Genomic DNA, 13,685 nt, shown 5'->3' with positions numbered 1-13,685 from the left:
CCAGCCGTTTCTCAGCGTGTGATTCTTTTCTTTTTTTTTTTCTTTTTTTTATCTATTTGTTTCTTTATTTTTTACGAAATAAACGAACGAGAAACGCGACTCGACGCGATGTCACGAAGAAAAGAAAGATTGTATCCTATCGTTTCTTTCGTTCTTCTTCGTAATCTCGCATGGTTGTCGCTTTCTCGATCGTTCCCACGAGTTGTCTCCTTTTTTTTTTTCTTTTTTTACGTTTTTCTTTTGTTCCTTTATGATTTTGAAACACGCCTGGAACGATGCAGTCTGACAAAATGGTGTACTCGTATCGTACCGATAATATAAAACATGAACGTGATTGCCGGGTTTTGAATTACGAAGAATGAACGTGATACGCGTTAGTCGCGCAATTACGATTTACCATATTTATTTTGCGACCAGTCCGGCGATTCGTTCACCCATCCACCGTAATCATGTAGAATGTAGACAGTGACCAACGATGATTTCGGAGTCAATTTCTCTACGCTCGTCATTTCTTCTTTCCGCTTTTCTCTTTATTCCTTTTCTTCTTCTTAAGTCTTCTTTCTTCTTTTTTCTCTCTTTTAATAATTATAATACTGTTCGGTAAGAACTTTCGACGATTAAACAATTTACCATACGTTGTTCTTATTCTTATTTTTTTCTTTTCAGTTTCTTTCTCTCGCCATCTCTCGCTCAATTATTCGTTAATTTGAGGCCACGAGTCGCACGGCGCGTTCGATAAAATCGAAATTTCAGTTTAAAATTCGGGAATTCATTCATTCGCGTTACACCTCGTTAGTCACGATAAGAATACGTATATACAATTAATCATCATAATTGGTTTTTATGTCAGTCGTTATTGAGCAGGACGTTATACTGATCCGACATTGTGCTATGATAAACGGACAAATCAAGGAGAATGAGCAAAACGGAAGGACAGCGTGAAACGACGATAAAATCAGCACAACGCTCTTTTCCCATTCTTTTTATTTTCTCTTCCCTTCTTCTTCTTCTTCTTCTTCTTCCTCGCTTGCGCACGATATTATACTCATACTTTCAGTCGTTTCTTTCGCTCTCTTCTTTCTTCTGTTTACTGTTCTTCCTTAAGCTTTCTTATTTTCTTCATTTTTTTTTCTTTTCCTTTTAAATATCGGTGTTATTTATCCTCGTCTATGTCATTCCTCTGATCTAAAAGCTTCCCTTTACGATCGAAGCATCGAACTATTTCAACGACGAATCGATATGGCGACGGTCAGACAAACGAACAACGATACGGAAAACTGAGACGCCAAAGGATTCGTTGGAAAAACTCCTCTATGAGCCTCCTGTCGAAAGGAAATCTAATGTGCCTTAGAGATTAGTTGGCGAGAAACGAATTTTCGTCGCATGCAATGAACGAAAGGAATACGAACGGACAGAACACTTGTTAGATCTACTATAAAATATACGCGTATATTACTATAGAGACCCGCTTCGATGCAGGAAATTTGTTCGACGTGTCTCGAAACGGCGGTCCATTCGAATCGACAATTAAAACGAAGCACGCGCAGAGTAAATTAAAATCGCTTTAATCTCATCCCCGCTTTTTTCCACCCCTTCGTATTCTCCTTTCCTTCCGTATTACTTTGCAACACAATCTTATCTAGATCTTTGTTCGTCTTTTTTTTTTGCTTGGTTTTTTTCTTATTTTTTTTTTTTTTTTTTAATTCTTTCCCCCTTACGGATATCGACAAACGTTCTTTGCGGTACGTTTGCTCGGAAATAAAGTTTTCTACGCTCCTTATCCGACGATGAATCGTGTCTCGCTCGATTCATTCGATTTCAGTCATTTTTTTCATATATGTATATATATATATTTATATATACCTTTTTTCGATTTTTTTTTCAATTTTTTTTCTTTTTACGGTTTTTTCTTTCCACCTATATATTTTTCACATTGAACAATATCCTCAGTCTCGACTGGTCAATGAGCAATACTTTAGAGATCCCGAGATCTCGAAAAAGTTCAAAGGAGAGCAACGTTTTATTTTGTGTGTCTGTGTGCGTGACGTGTATGTGTGTGTGAAAAAGAGAGAGAAGAAAAGAGGAAGGGAGAGAGAGAGAGAGAAAGAGAAAGAGAGAGTCGTCTGTCGCGTGTGTCCGTGTGTAATACTACCGCCTCGATCGATAATTAATATCTAAATGTATAATCCTTCGTGATAATGCGATTTTTTTCTCGTAATATCAGCTAATTGTCCTCTCGAGAACGTTACTTTTCTCTTTTACTTTTTTTTTCACTTTTTTTTTCTTTTATCTTTTTAATCGTTTTCTCTTTCACGTCTTTGTCTTCTCTTTTGGTTCACTTTCGAATCAATGTTAATCATCGGGTTATTTAAATAATATGCTTAACATTGACTCGTTAATTCCGTTTAGACTGAGGATTTTCTTTTTATACACAGGAATCATTGTTGCATTTAACGACTTTTTTTCTTTTTTACTTGTCAATTATAATTACGTTATATTATTTATAAATTTATTCGCATGTAGTTCGTTAACAGGCCGTGGCTATACAGGGCCCACTACGTTGATTAATCATCCTGTGGCACGCGGTCTTCCGAATATGTTACAGAGGAGTGTTTATATGTGTATAATTAATATGTATACGGTCTCATAAGAGCTTATAATTCTTACACCACGTTCGTTTCCCGTTTTCGCGTCTCGTTATGTAATATATACATATATAATATACATATATATTACATATTATATAACATATAATATATATCATTATATATATATATATATATATATTATCATTTATATATAATATAATATCTCGTCGACTACTCCCTACCGTACCAAACGTTGCGTATTTCGTTGCGCTTACCTTGGTCTTTAAAATATGGTCATCGAACTTCAGGCACGGATTATTAAAAAGTCTTCTGTCGGAATACGCTCTGCCTCCCGATTTTTTCGCTCTCCCTCTCCACGGTTATCCTTTCCTCGTTGAAACGAGCATCGAGCGAATCTTTGTTCCCTGCATCGTCTTAGTGTATCGAATATAATATTACTAGAACGTCTGATGTAACGTTACACGCTCTTTCACACCCTCTCGCTCTCGATAAGAACATTGACACATTGGATGACGCACATCGTAGGAAAATTTGCCGCGATACAGGGAACATGATTCTTGGAGGCAGCAGTTACAGACAGACTTTGAAGCACGGCATACGACGTGGTCTTGACGTCGCTCGCACATTCACCTTTTCCTCTCGTTCGTCCGATCCATTGATGACAGGCGTGAAGTAGATGTCAGAATTCGAATTTACTTATGCATGTAATCGCCTTCGTCACCTTGGAACAGATAGGTGGACCAGTAGCCCAGATTAAATAGGATGAACATGAGAGGGAAAGCAATACGCGAGACAAAGTCAATCCCTGCAGTACCTTTCGCTCGACAGGTGAACCAACGTCGCGGTAGAAGACCCCAACAGCACCGCTCGGTACGGGGAAGCGGATGTCGTTGGAAACGGCGGATATCTTGGGGCGGGATTGTTCGAACAGTCGCCGCGGGCGGTGACGGTGTCACTCTGCGAGATGTAGTGGGCGACGGGGAGGGTGTGGGCGAGGGCGAGGGCGAGGGCGAGGGCGAAGGCGAGGATCTCGCAGGGCTTTTCAACGAATACCGCGAACCCCTCGGCAACGACGAACATCTACTGCTACCTTCGACCACGTTGTGTAACGACGAGAACGACGCGGATCTCGGCTGATGCGATTGATAAAGATAATAACGTGGATGGTGTTTGTGTCTATGGTTCGAGGGTAACGTTTGATATTGTGTCGGTGGAGCCGGAGGTGGCGGTGGCTGCTGCTGATGATGATGATGCTGCTGCTGCAGATGTTGTTGCGGCTGTTGTTGCTGGATGTTACTGCGTTGGGGATAATGCCGATGCAGGCGACAATCATGGAGCGGTTGACGAGGTTGCTGATGGTCTGGATGTAGTCGACGAGAACGCGAACGATGATAAGGTTTACCGGTGGTGGTGGTTGTGGTGTAAGTATACTGGGAATGGCCGCGAGCCACGTCCCTTGATCCGAGCGCTTCCTCGTCGACATTTACTCGTCTTGCTCTTCCTTCCGAAACAGGTACGCGGACCAGTACGCGAGATTGAAGATAGCGAATACGATGGGGAAGAAGATCCGTGAGATGACGTCGATGCGCTTGGACCTCGTCGGGAACTTGGACAGCCACGACCTGCAGCAGTTTTTTTTTCGTGGTTGCATATGTAATTCGCAGTGCTCCATCCTATCCATCGACATAGTGTCCTCCGGTTGTCGAACCAGAGGTTTCTGGAAAAATTACCACCACGTCCAGGCATTAGTCGCGCGTTACTTCTTTCGTATCTAATTTCGTTTCTTTTCTTTTTCTATCTTGCTTACGGTAGGCGATAATTTTCAGTGTATGTATATGTACTGTAAATAGACAGAGACGATCTACTAGTTGTTCGAGCGTTTTACAGCGATTCGTTGATACATTAAGTGGACAATTCTTAATAGATATTACATTAGGTAACATACGAAGCATCCAATTTTCTTCCATCTATTTTAAAAATCTTTCATTTTCCATAGAATCTTTTATGTTTGTAGATGTATTATTATATCTGAGAATTTGATTTCTCCTTTTTAAGATTTACATATATAAATGTTCTTCTTCTACACGGATAGTATCTATATATGTGAGACGACTGTTTATTATATAATATTTTATATTATATAATAAAATATATTAATTAGAATTATTTGTTATATCTATTATGATATATTAATATTGTATGATATTTTCCATCGTGCTAACGAGCCGCTGTATTCGTGTAAGAATAGTGGAAAGATCGTATTTGATTATCGAGGAGATTCGTTCGCAAACACGATAATGGATAGAACATTTAACACGAAAAGCTAACTGCGATGCGAGTTTTTGGTAAAAGTGTTGGTGATTTTCTTCTGTACTTTCCTCTCAATTTATACGTACATGCACCTGAACTTTTCGATCTTCATGGAATATCTCGCGACGAAACGTCGGTAAAAGAGATCAGGAGAACGACGTAACTTAACGAGCAGAAAATATTTCCTTTATGGATTCGTTTTCTCATCGAACGATCTAAGATTGTATAAGTATCATGCAGTATGGTAATTCTGGTGGTGCCAAAAATGGTCTACACACACATCCAGCTTTGATCAACGATAATTGAAAAAGTTCGTTTGTATGGAAATGTTGGATACGTGTAAAATCGTAATAAGTTTATGCATATTCATTCTCGTTTGTTAAATAAACTACCATAGGACAAACGTCAGGTTTACATCCTCTTTTATTTTTACGAGTGTAGAAAAGTATCTGTCTTGTAGAATGGATAAGAAATTTACTACGAAATGTAGGATATTTTTACTATCTATAATAGCAGGCATTTGTTATAAAAATATAACGTTCATTACCAGTAAACTATAGCACATTGTTATTATCTCTAGAATAATCAATTATTTACCAAATGTCGAAAGTCATATTACTGAATGTAAAAGTCAAGTTATAATATAAAATACTAGACTTTAAAGGGATTATTTACCTGTAGAGAATGTTGAAGTGGTCCATCATATCCGGTCTAGCAGTTTATAATAATAAAAGTAAAATAATAGAATGAATGTACGTTATGATAGCTAGATTCAGAATTTTTTTTTTTTTCAATGTTATACGCTTCAGGCAACTATATTGTTAAGAAGAAAAAAATAAAAAACAAAAAGAAAGATATCGATATCTTACGATTAACGCTCTATGCTTTATAAAATATCTTGCGAATAGCTAATAAAGTCTAGAATAATTACTAAAGGAACGAAAAGAAGCTTGAAACTGAAGAGTTTCTCGGTTTTTCTAACGTTTCTCGATGATTTTCATATCATCGAAATAACCGAAAACTCAGTTTTTTTTATCACTGACCAAAGATGAATGTTGCCAGGAGATCTTTTTTTTCTCTTATTTTACGATTGCGCTATGCTATAGAAAATCATAATTAGGGTTAGAGGTGGTGTTACAGCGAACTGGACGGAAATAAGAAAGAATAAAAAGAAAGGAGACCCAACGAAATTCCAATCCACAACAACACGTACAATTATATAAAGACAGAGGTCGGAACAAAAATCGCATTTAAAAAATACTCTAGTCGAGAAGCTCGTCTTTAAACAATAAAAAAAAGCTATGGCAAAGACAATGACACAATGTAGGACTCAATTATAAATTACCAATTATTTTCATCTGGTTTAAAATCAAAATTACAATTATATTACGAACGAATCAAGGTGTGTCGGTAATATAGGATTCTACATATCATACATTTACATATCATAAAGAAGGAAAAAGGAAGACACAAAACACTGAAGATACAATAAACAGCATTATGCCTCGATTGAATAAACGAGAAAGGAAAAGGAAAGTAAAGAAAGATATGGCATAGAGAAGCGCTTAAGATTTAATTGAACATTAAACAGTTTTTAATATCGTTGTATACTGACCATAGCGAAATTTGACGAATTATCTGGTTCGACTTGATCAGAGGGTAAATCCATCGACGTGGATTGTTCGGTTTCAGACGGTGGATACTTTTTCTCTATGTTATCGCTGTGCATATCGCTCCGCGACGCGTAATTTACTAGGGCAAATTCGAGGAGAGCGCCGAATACGAAAGTCAAGCATACGCCTGTCCAAATATCGATAGCCTTTGTATAAGAGACCGGTGGCAGTGAGGCATTTATTCCTGACGTCTGCGTAGCCATCGTCAACAAGGTAGTAACACCTGGTTTTAACGATAATTCACGAAAGTTTATTTATAATAAAGCGAGTTGATATTAAATCAACGACTCTAATTTAAGCCATTAAGAGCCAACATCGTGTCAACGCAACACATCATTTGCGATTTGTGATCATTTCTTTCATTTGGACTTTCCGATTTTGTGAAATATGAAGAAATTAAATGTAATTGTAACATTATGACAAATCATTGGTTGGTCCTTAATGAATTAATTAATGACTCTGTATAGTTACGAGTTATAAACAAAGAATATTTTCACTGCTAAATGGAATTAATTGCACCTTGAAAAGTTTCATTTTTACTTTTTTCCTATAATATAGGATTTAAAGATACACTTCTTTTACTCTGATGCCATTTATACTATGAATATCGGATGGTTTTCATATTTTTATTGCAAGTGAAGTACAGCGGATACAAAAAGCATTGGTACGCCGTTGTATTTATTATAACACTTACATGGTAATTAATCAGGTCCAAGTGTATCAAGTTTAACATCGATACTATGGAAATAAAGTATAGAAGTTGATGAAAAAACGATTCATTGATGAAATAAGGATATTGTCAATACCTTTTGCTAAGTACTAGTCATTATACTTCACCGTACAAGAACTACTTTTATTTATGAGTTCGTCACTATACAGAGTATCACAAAAGAAAAGTCTAAAAGTTTGTGAGCTTATAGCATTTACTAGGAGGAATAAAATATGAAAGAATAGTAGAATGAAAGAAAATGTAAGGATATCTTAAAACCTGTTAATATGGCATAAATAAAGTAGTTGAATGTAGTGGTGGATGGATAAAATGAATTGCTGATTTCAATTGAAACGTTACCAAGTGAAACTCGAGCTGGTACAGCACTTTGATCGAGCCAGAACGATACCCAGGATACAATTACAAGCATACAGCAGGGGATGTAGATTTGAATAAGATAGTAACTGAATTCTCTCTTGAACAGCAAGTCAACTTTCAGGCAGCTGTATTCTCCTGCAAGTCGATCGAATATTTAATTAGACTTTATACGTATATTTTAGCAGCCCATTTCTTGAATAACGGAGATGAAATAAGAAAGGAAAGAAGGAAGGTAATTTACTGACCAGTATTCGTCTTGCTATTACAATAATCGGTATAAAATTTCTCCAACGTGAACCGAGGCAGGTGTAGGTTTTTAACAACTTGGACAGGATCTCCTTCTTTCCACAGGAAAACCAAATCATCGGTTGTCCAACCATCTGGAAAACAAATATCGATTAGTCGACTTTCAATGAAATTGATAACTAACTATAAATTTTTAAACAAACTTGTAAAAGGGAAGAAAGAGAAATTCAGTGATTTACAGTGGCATGTAAACGTTTCTGGGCAGGAAGATTTTTCACTTTATGTTTCTAAATTTTATGGAATATTGGATTATATATTGGAATATTTTATGGAATATATAATCTATAATAATATTATAAATTGATACTTATAAAATGTTATTATTTTTGTATTTTATAGAATTTTATGTAATATATATGTATATATTACTCAATCATATAACAGTGTTTGTGTATATTGTACTATCTTCTTTTACTTATACGCTTATATTCAATATTGAAATGACTGCATAGTGTTAGATATTTTTAAGCTGCGCTTTTTATCTTCAAAATCTGGTGCAATAGCAAAGTAGATATCTGATGGTGTTTTGCTAGTGTTGTAATAATGTTAAAGTTTCATTCTGGCTGGTAATTTTTGCATGTCACTGTAACTGGTAATATTAAGTTTAATTGCTCAAAGTCTGGTACTCACAACTTGCCATACGCAACGAGCAAACTTGTCGATCCAAGGGGTATAATTTTAAATTCATCGGGCATGATAATGTTAGGGATATTCTGAAACATAAGAATATTTTCAGATTATAGGAAACAGCAAAGAGAAATTCATTCTTTAAATATATTAATTCTAATTTACCGTATACTGTATAGAACGAAACCATTGGGAAAAATACGAATGTACACATTCGGCATAATAATGTTGTGAAAATGTCCTTCTTTCTCGTTCGAAAAGAACAGATCTGGCATCCAAACGCGACTTGCATCCGTCAATGTCAAATATTTTAGACGACCTGCAATTTTATGACGAAACACATATGATGAGATTCAACTATAAAATATACCGGACAATAAAGTCAATGATTCTTCATACCTTTAAAATCACTAAATCTTAATCGTTCATCCAGCCATTGTTCCCGGAATGTTAACTGTACAGAGTACTCCTGCAGAGGAAAGAAATGGGAATGATTTAATCGAGTGAACTCTTGCTCGCACCAAACTCAATAGCAAATATGTAATTTATGCTCGAAATGATCGTTTGGAATTTCTATAATGACGAAACGGACATATGGAAAGTTCGTTTGTAAATCCAAGTGACAAACGGAACAGCTACAGAAATTTCAAAGCAGTCGTCAGAAGGAAGATACTTTGTATGTTAAAAGTTAATTGAAAATGTTGGACTAATATTGTGAATTAATTTTATTCGATTAGTACTTGGTTATATATTTCGAATTATTCCTTGGAACGTCAGCTTCGAAACTTCTGCGCTCCTCCCTAATCGTGAAATCAATCTACGAAAAACAAACAGGGTGAAATCAATGGAATCGATACAGCGATAAAAAAACAAATTTTTGTACACAATTAATTAATTGGAAGAACAAACACATATGTAACGTAGAATTGTCATAATTCGACAGGAAAATAATTTTTATCTTTTCGTCGTGCAATATCACCGAGTCTATGAGCAATTGCTTCGAGTGCTTGACAATTGTTTTACTGACCTGGTTGACGTTATGAAAAAAGCAAGTGAAATACTATAGTAATAGAGTGGCGAGCGAAACTGAGATACTTTCCATTTTTAATTCCACAATTATCGTATCACATCTATTCGAAGTCGCTTACGATCCGTTTTTAAACAAAGTACTTGTAACTGGTGGATAATGTCTAATTTTTTTGAGCAGATCATTTAAGAGAAAAGAAATAAGCTAAATCTTTCTAAATATGGAATTTGTCTGACGCGTGAATAATGTTCACACATCTGGTATTGTTACATTGAAGACGAATAGAAACGGTCTGAGACTTCAAAGAAGAAACGAGAGGACAGTAAGCTGCATCAATAAACGTGAACGAGGTCAGTAATTGCGTAACATCAGCACCTTAAAGTCACCGAAAGATCTTCTAAAAATGACATTTTCAAAGTAGCCATCGTTGAAACTTAACGAAACCCGTACAAATGATACTAATAATCCGCTGGATACTAAAAGGTTCAAATATCCTTGCAGACTCGATCAGCGACAAATCCGATCGACTGCGGCAACGAATAAATATACAAATTACAAACTCATAAGGGAGAAAGGAACAAGATACGAAAAAAATGGAGATAAAATGTCACTATATATACATAGAACAAAGGAACTAGAGACACCCTTGTATCTCGAATAATTTCATCAACGATGTTTCGAACATCCTGCCTACTTTATATCTCGTATATCAGCCCAATCGAACGAAAGTATCGTGTTCTAAAATATTTCGTTCGACTTTCCTAACGCTCCGTGAAAAAGAAGAACAAAACAGTCGATTGGAAATTCGATTTTTCGTTACCACTGTGTCACTATGTCTCCTCGCGTGTCTTTTCAACGACACGTCCAACTTTAAAACTGTTCGTCTTTTCTTTCCAGGCCGGAAGCGTAAGGGCCCACGAAAGGCGTTCTCTCGCGGAGAAAGAACAGGGCGAAGAAGAAGAGGAAGCGAAAAAAGAGGCGGAACAAGAAAAAAGATTAACCCTGTACGGTTTTAGAGGTCGTTTCAACGGCAGAGAGCACTTCTGCTCCGACGACGAAAGGTCGTGGTAAATTTTCCTCTTTCTCCGCCCTCTCCTTCCTCTCTGCTACACTTCTTCTTTTTTTGGCCACGGAGCGTTAAAGAATCAAGGCTGCGTGGATATCTTGCTGGAATGAAAAATCTCGTCGCCGAGAAAAATGGGGTAAAGAGGGGGTTGGGCCAAAGGCGGTGGTGGACGAACAAACAATGATGTTCAAGTATAGTTGTATACATCGCGTTGAAGCAAATGTAAGAGGCATGCAACGAAGCAACATCGAAACTAACTACGTAACTACCAGTGGGACCAGCTAGAAACAGAGAGTAACTACGTATGCTATGTAATACATATACGTATATATATATATGTGTGTGTGTGTGTCTCTGTCTCGAAATTATTGATAGAATAGAGGAATATATATGTATGTATATATATAGACGTATATGTACGTGTTTGTATTATATGTACATTGCAAGTGAACAACGCATGCATCTTGGCTCACAGTTTAACTTTTTCCCGGCTGGACCTGTCCACGTCGACGGCGTCCTGTCTTTCTTTTCTATTTTTTTTATTTTTAGTTTTTTATTTTTTTTTTTGTTTGGAAAGGGAGTTACAGAAGACTTCCAAAATATTCTGTGTGGTTATTTTGGTCATTCTTCTTTTCTTTGGTTTTTACTTTGTTTCCCTCGATTGTTGGCAAGTTGAATACAAATTAAAACCTAGACGTGATCCTTTCTCCTTTACGATCCTGTTTCGTTCGATCTTTCTCTTCGTTCCTTTCTATTTCTTTTCATTTGTTTCTTTTTCTCTTTTTCTTTGTTTTCGTGTTGGTTTCGCTTGTTCGTTTTGCTCGTTCGTTTAATATGTGGCAATTTCTTTTACCTTTCTCGCTGGCTAATTCCTGGTTGCGAACACTTACCATTATTCCGCTAGTTTCTGAAAATTGAGCAACATGTCGCAAAGGAGGATCTACACAGCCTCCCGACGTTTGTATTTTCGCCTCGTATTTCTCTCTTATTTGATCGCTCGTGGCGTGATTACTTCAGCGCGTTTGCTCGAACCTCGGTATAGGGAGTCGCATGGTTTCTCTTATTTATTTTTTCTTTTTTTATATACGTGTCGGTGAGTTGGGAAAAACCGTTCAAAATTGAGCGTAAAACACGCGCGAGCTCGCTGAAACTCCGCGACAAAAAGTATTGAGCGCTGTGCGCGGTTGAAAAATAATCTCCTTTGTAAGTTACTTTTAAAGACAGTTTAGAATCGTTTTATTTCGGTGGAAAATCCGTTTACACAGAGCGCTGCATAAGGAAGTAATCGAAAAATTAAAAAAACGGCGATTTTACTTATGGAACTCCTGTTTAAATATTCATAGTATATCGTATACGCTATTAAAATAACCCATCTGAGCTTGCCCACAAAAATCAAATTTCCTTAGCTCATTGAATAGATGATGATTAAAAAGAATATTGATAACCAATAGTCAAGCGAAGAATTTGTGTATTTAACAAAATTTTAAGTCAGATATGGACTGTTATTTTTTTTCTTTTTTATCGTTTACTTATATTTATCTCTTCGTCATTTAAAACACGTAAGTCGTAATCGCTTTTTACAATGATTATCGTTGTAGCATGTATTCGTGTGAAAGGTAAACGATACAATTCCTTATTCACAGGCGATATTTAATTATTCAACATACTTTCGATCAATCTGACGTTGCAAAAGTGATATATCTCGACGGTTCATTCAGTCCATTCACTTTCACTTTCATGAATATATTACACGCAAGTAGTACGAGTCAGCTAATAGTTCGACTCTGTCGTACGGATCGCAAATTTCAGCTTGTCAAAAGTATCAAAGTCTAAGAACAGCTCGTTCTTTCCGAACCGATTAAAAATTATATAAAATTCAATTATCAGCCAATAATTTCTTATTCTTCTAAAGATTCCTAATTCTTCTAAACACGTGCTGCTTCTCAATTTCTTTTTGATATTAGATCATGATTTTAACCATAATTAATCGTTACTTTATAGCAAATTATATTCACTTTAATAAAGACGAATATTTAACTCTGCGAAACTACCATTCACTCGATATCGATCTCTTAACGTAAGTGCATTTCAGAAGCTATTCTATCGCATCACTGTCGTAACAATGTATCGGACGCAAAATTTTGCGACATTATGTAAACCCTATACTCATTAATCCTCAGTTCGAAAAACTGATATCGATGTCGGAGTTGAAACGAAACTTTTATTGCGAACGAACCGTATCTTGGAATCGAAATTAAAGTTCGTTCGACAAGCGTATTGTACGACAACAGACGCGAGCAATTAATATTTGTTAACAAATATCAGTGAAATACAAAAGAAGAAAGATCGTCGTTTGCAGGTAGAAAATCGCATTTTTCAATGCTCGCTTCAAGCAAGTGGCGAATGCAACTCGCAATCGCCAATTTAACCCAATACACAACGTGCTATCTTCGAACCCAATACCTTTCTATATCGTGATTTCGCTATCATAGACTGGAAGATGTTTTTTCTAGCTGAATTAAATGATCGTATGCGTGACAGAGAAAATATTAAACTCAGAGAAAGAGTAAAGAAAGAGAAAGGAAAGAACGAATGAAAGAAGAAAAAAGATAATATGAAAAAAGTAGATGGAACAAAGATGAAAGAATAAAAGGGAGAAGATCGTTCCATTAAAACGAACGGTACATACCATGTCGTCCTTTTAAACGTTTCCCCTTAAGGAAAACCATAGAAGATGTTGCTGCATGGAAAAAGTGATTTTTTCTATACATAATCACAGTCAAGCCTTCTAGAGCGACGAGCTAAAAGCATATTTGCACGATTTTCCTTCGAATGCCCTTTTTATCCCTTCTTTCTTTAAGAGAAACAACGACATAACTTGCTGGAGAAAATTCGCTTAAGCGCGTTGATTAAAAGATTTTATTATCGTAAGCTTCATCACATGGCGTTCCTTGATTCGAGATAGGAATTTAATGTAGAT

The 13,685-nt window shown here is 36.3% G+C and overlaps 2 protein-coding genes across 11 annotated transcripts in view; one reads left to right on the top strand and one right to left on the bottom strand.

Annotated features, from left to right (window-relative positions):
* drk (growth factor receptor-bound protein 2 drk) overlaps window positions 1-13,685 on the top strand; it is a 155,987-nt gene that overhangs the window by 9,968 nt on the left and 132,334 nt on the right. The window lies entirely within an intron of this gene.
* Window positions 3,962-13,685, bottom strand: part of GluClalpha (glycine receptor alpha 1) — a 37,141-nt gene continuing 27,417 nt past the window's right edge. For 7 of the 10 annotated variants that reach the window (XM_069127755.1, XM_069127754.1, XM_069127753.1 and 4 more), the window contains 8 exons: window positions 9,012-9,081; window positions 8,778-8,931; window positions 8,616-8,698; window positions 7,925-8,059; window positions 7,662-7,814; window positions 6,535-6,815; window positions 5,595-5,630; window positions 3,962-4,326 (listed from right to left, as the gene is read on the bottom strand). In XM_069127755.1, the coding sequence (XP_068983856.1) occupies window positions 4,093-4,326; window positions 5,595-5,630; window positions 6,535-6,815; window positions 7,662-7,814; window positions 7,925-8,059; window positions 8,616-8,698; window positions 8,778-8,931; window positions 9,012-9,081 (1,146 nt within the window). In that variant the 3' untranslated portion in view covers window positions 3,962-4,092. The remainder of the gene's footprint in view (window positions 4,327-5,594; window positions 5,631-6,534; window positions 6,816-7,661; window positions 7,815-7,924; window positions 8,060-8,615; window positions 8,699-8,777; window positions 8,932-9,011; window positions 9,082-13,685) is intronic. The other 3 variants (XM_069127758.1, XM_069127759.1, XM_069127757.1) reach the window with 1 other exon arrangement.

This window comes from Bombus flavifrons, chromosome 14 (genome assembly GCF_040668555.2).
Source record: "Bombus flavifrons isolate JBK064 chromosome 14, iyBomFlav1_principal, whole genome shotgun sequence".
NCBI classification, from domain to species: Eukaryota; Metazoa; Arthropoda; class Insecta; order Hymenoptera; family Apidae; genus Bombus; species Bombus flavifrons.
The sequence above is the reverse complement of the archived record's forward strand: the minus strand, read 5'-3'. Positions and strand labels throughout refer to the sequence as shown.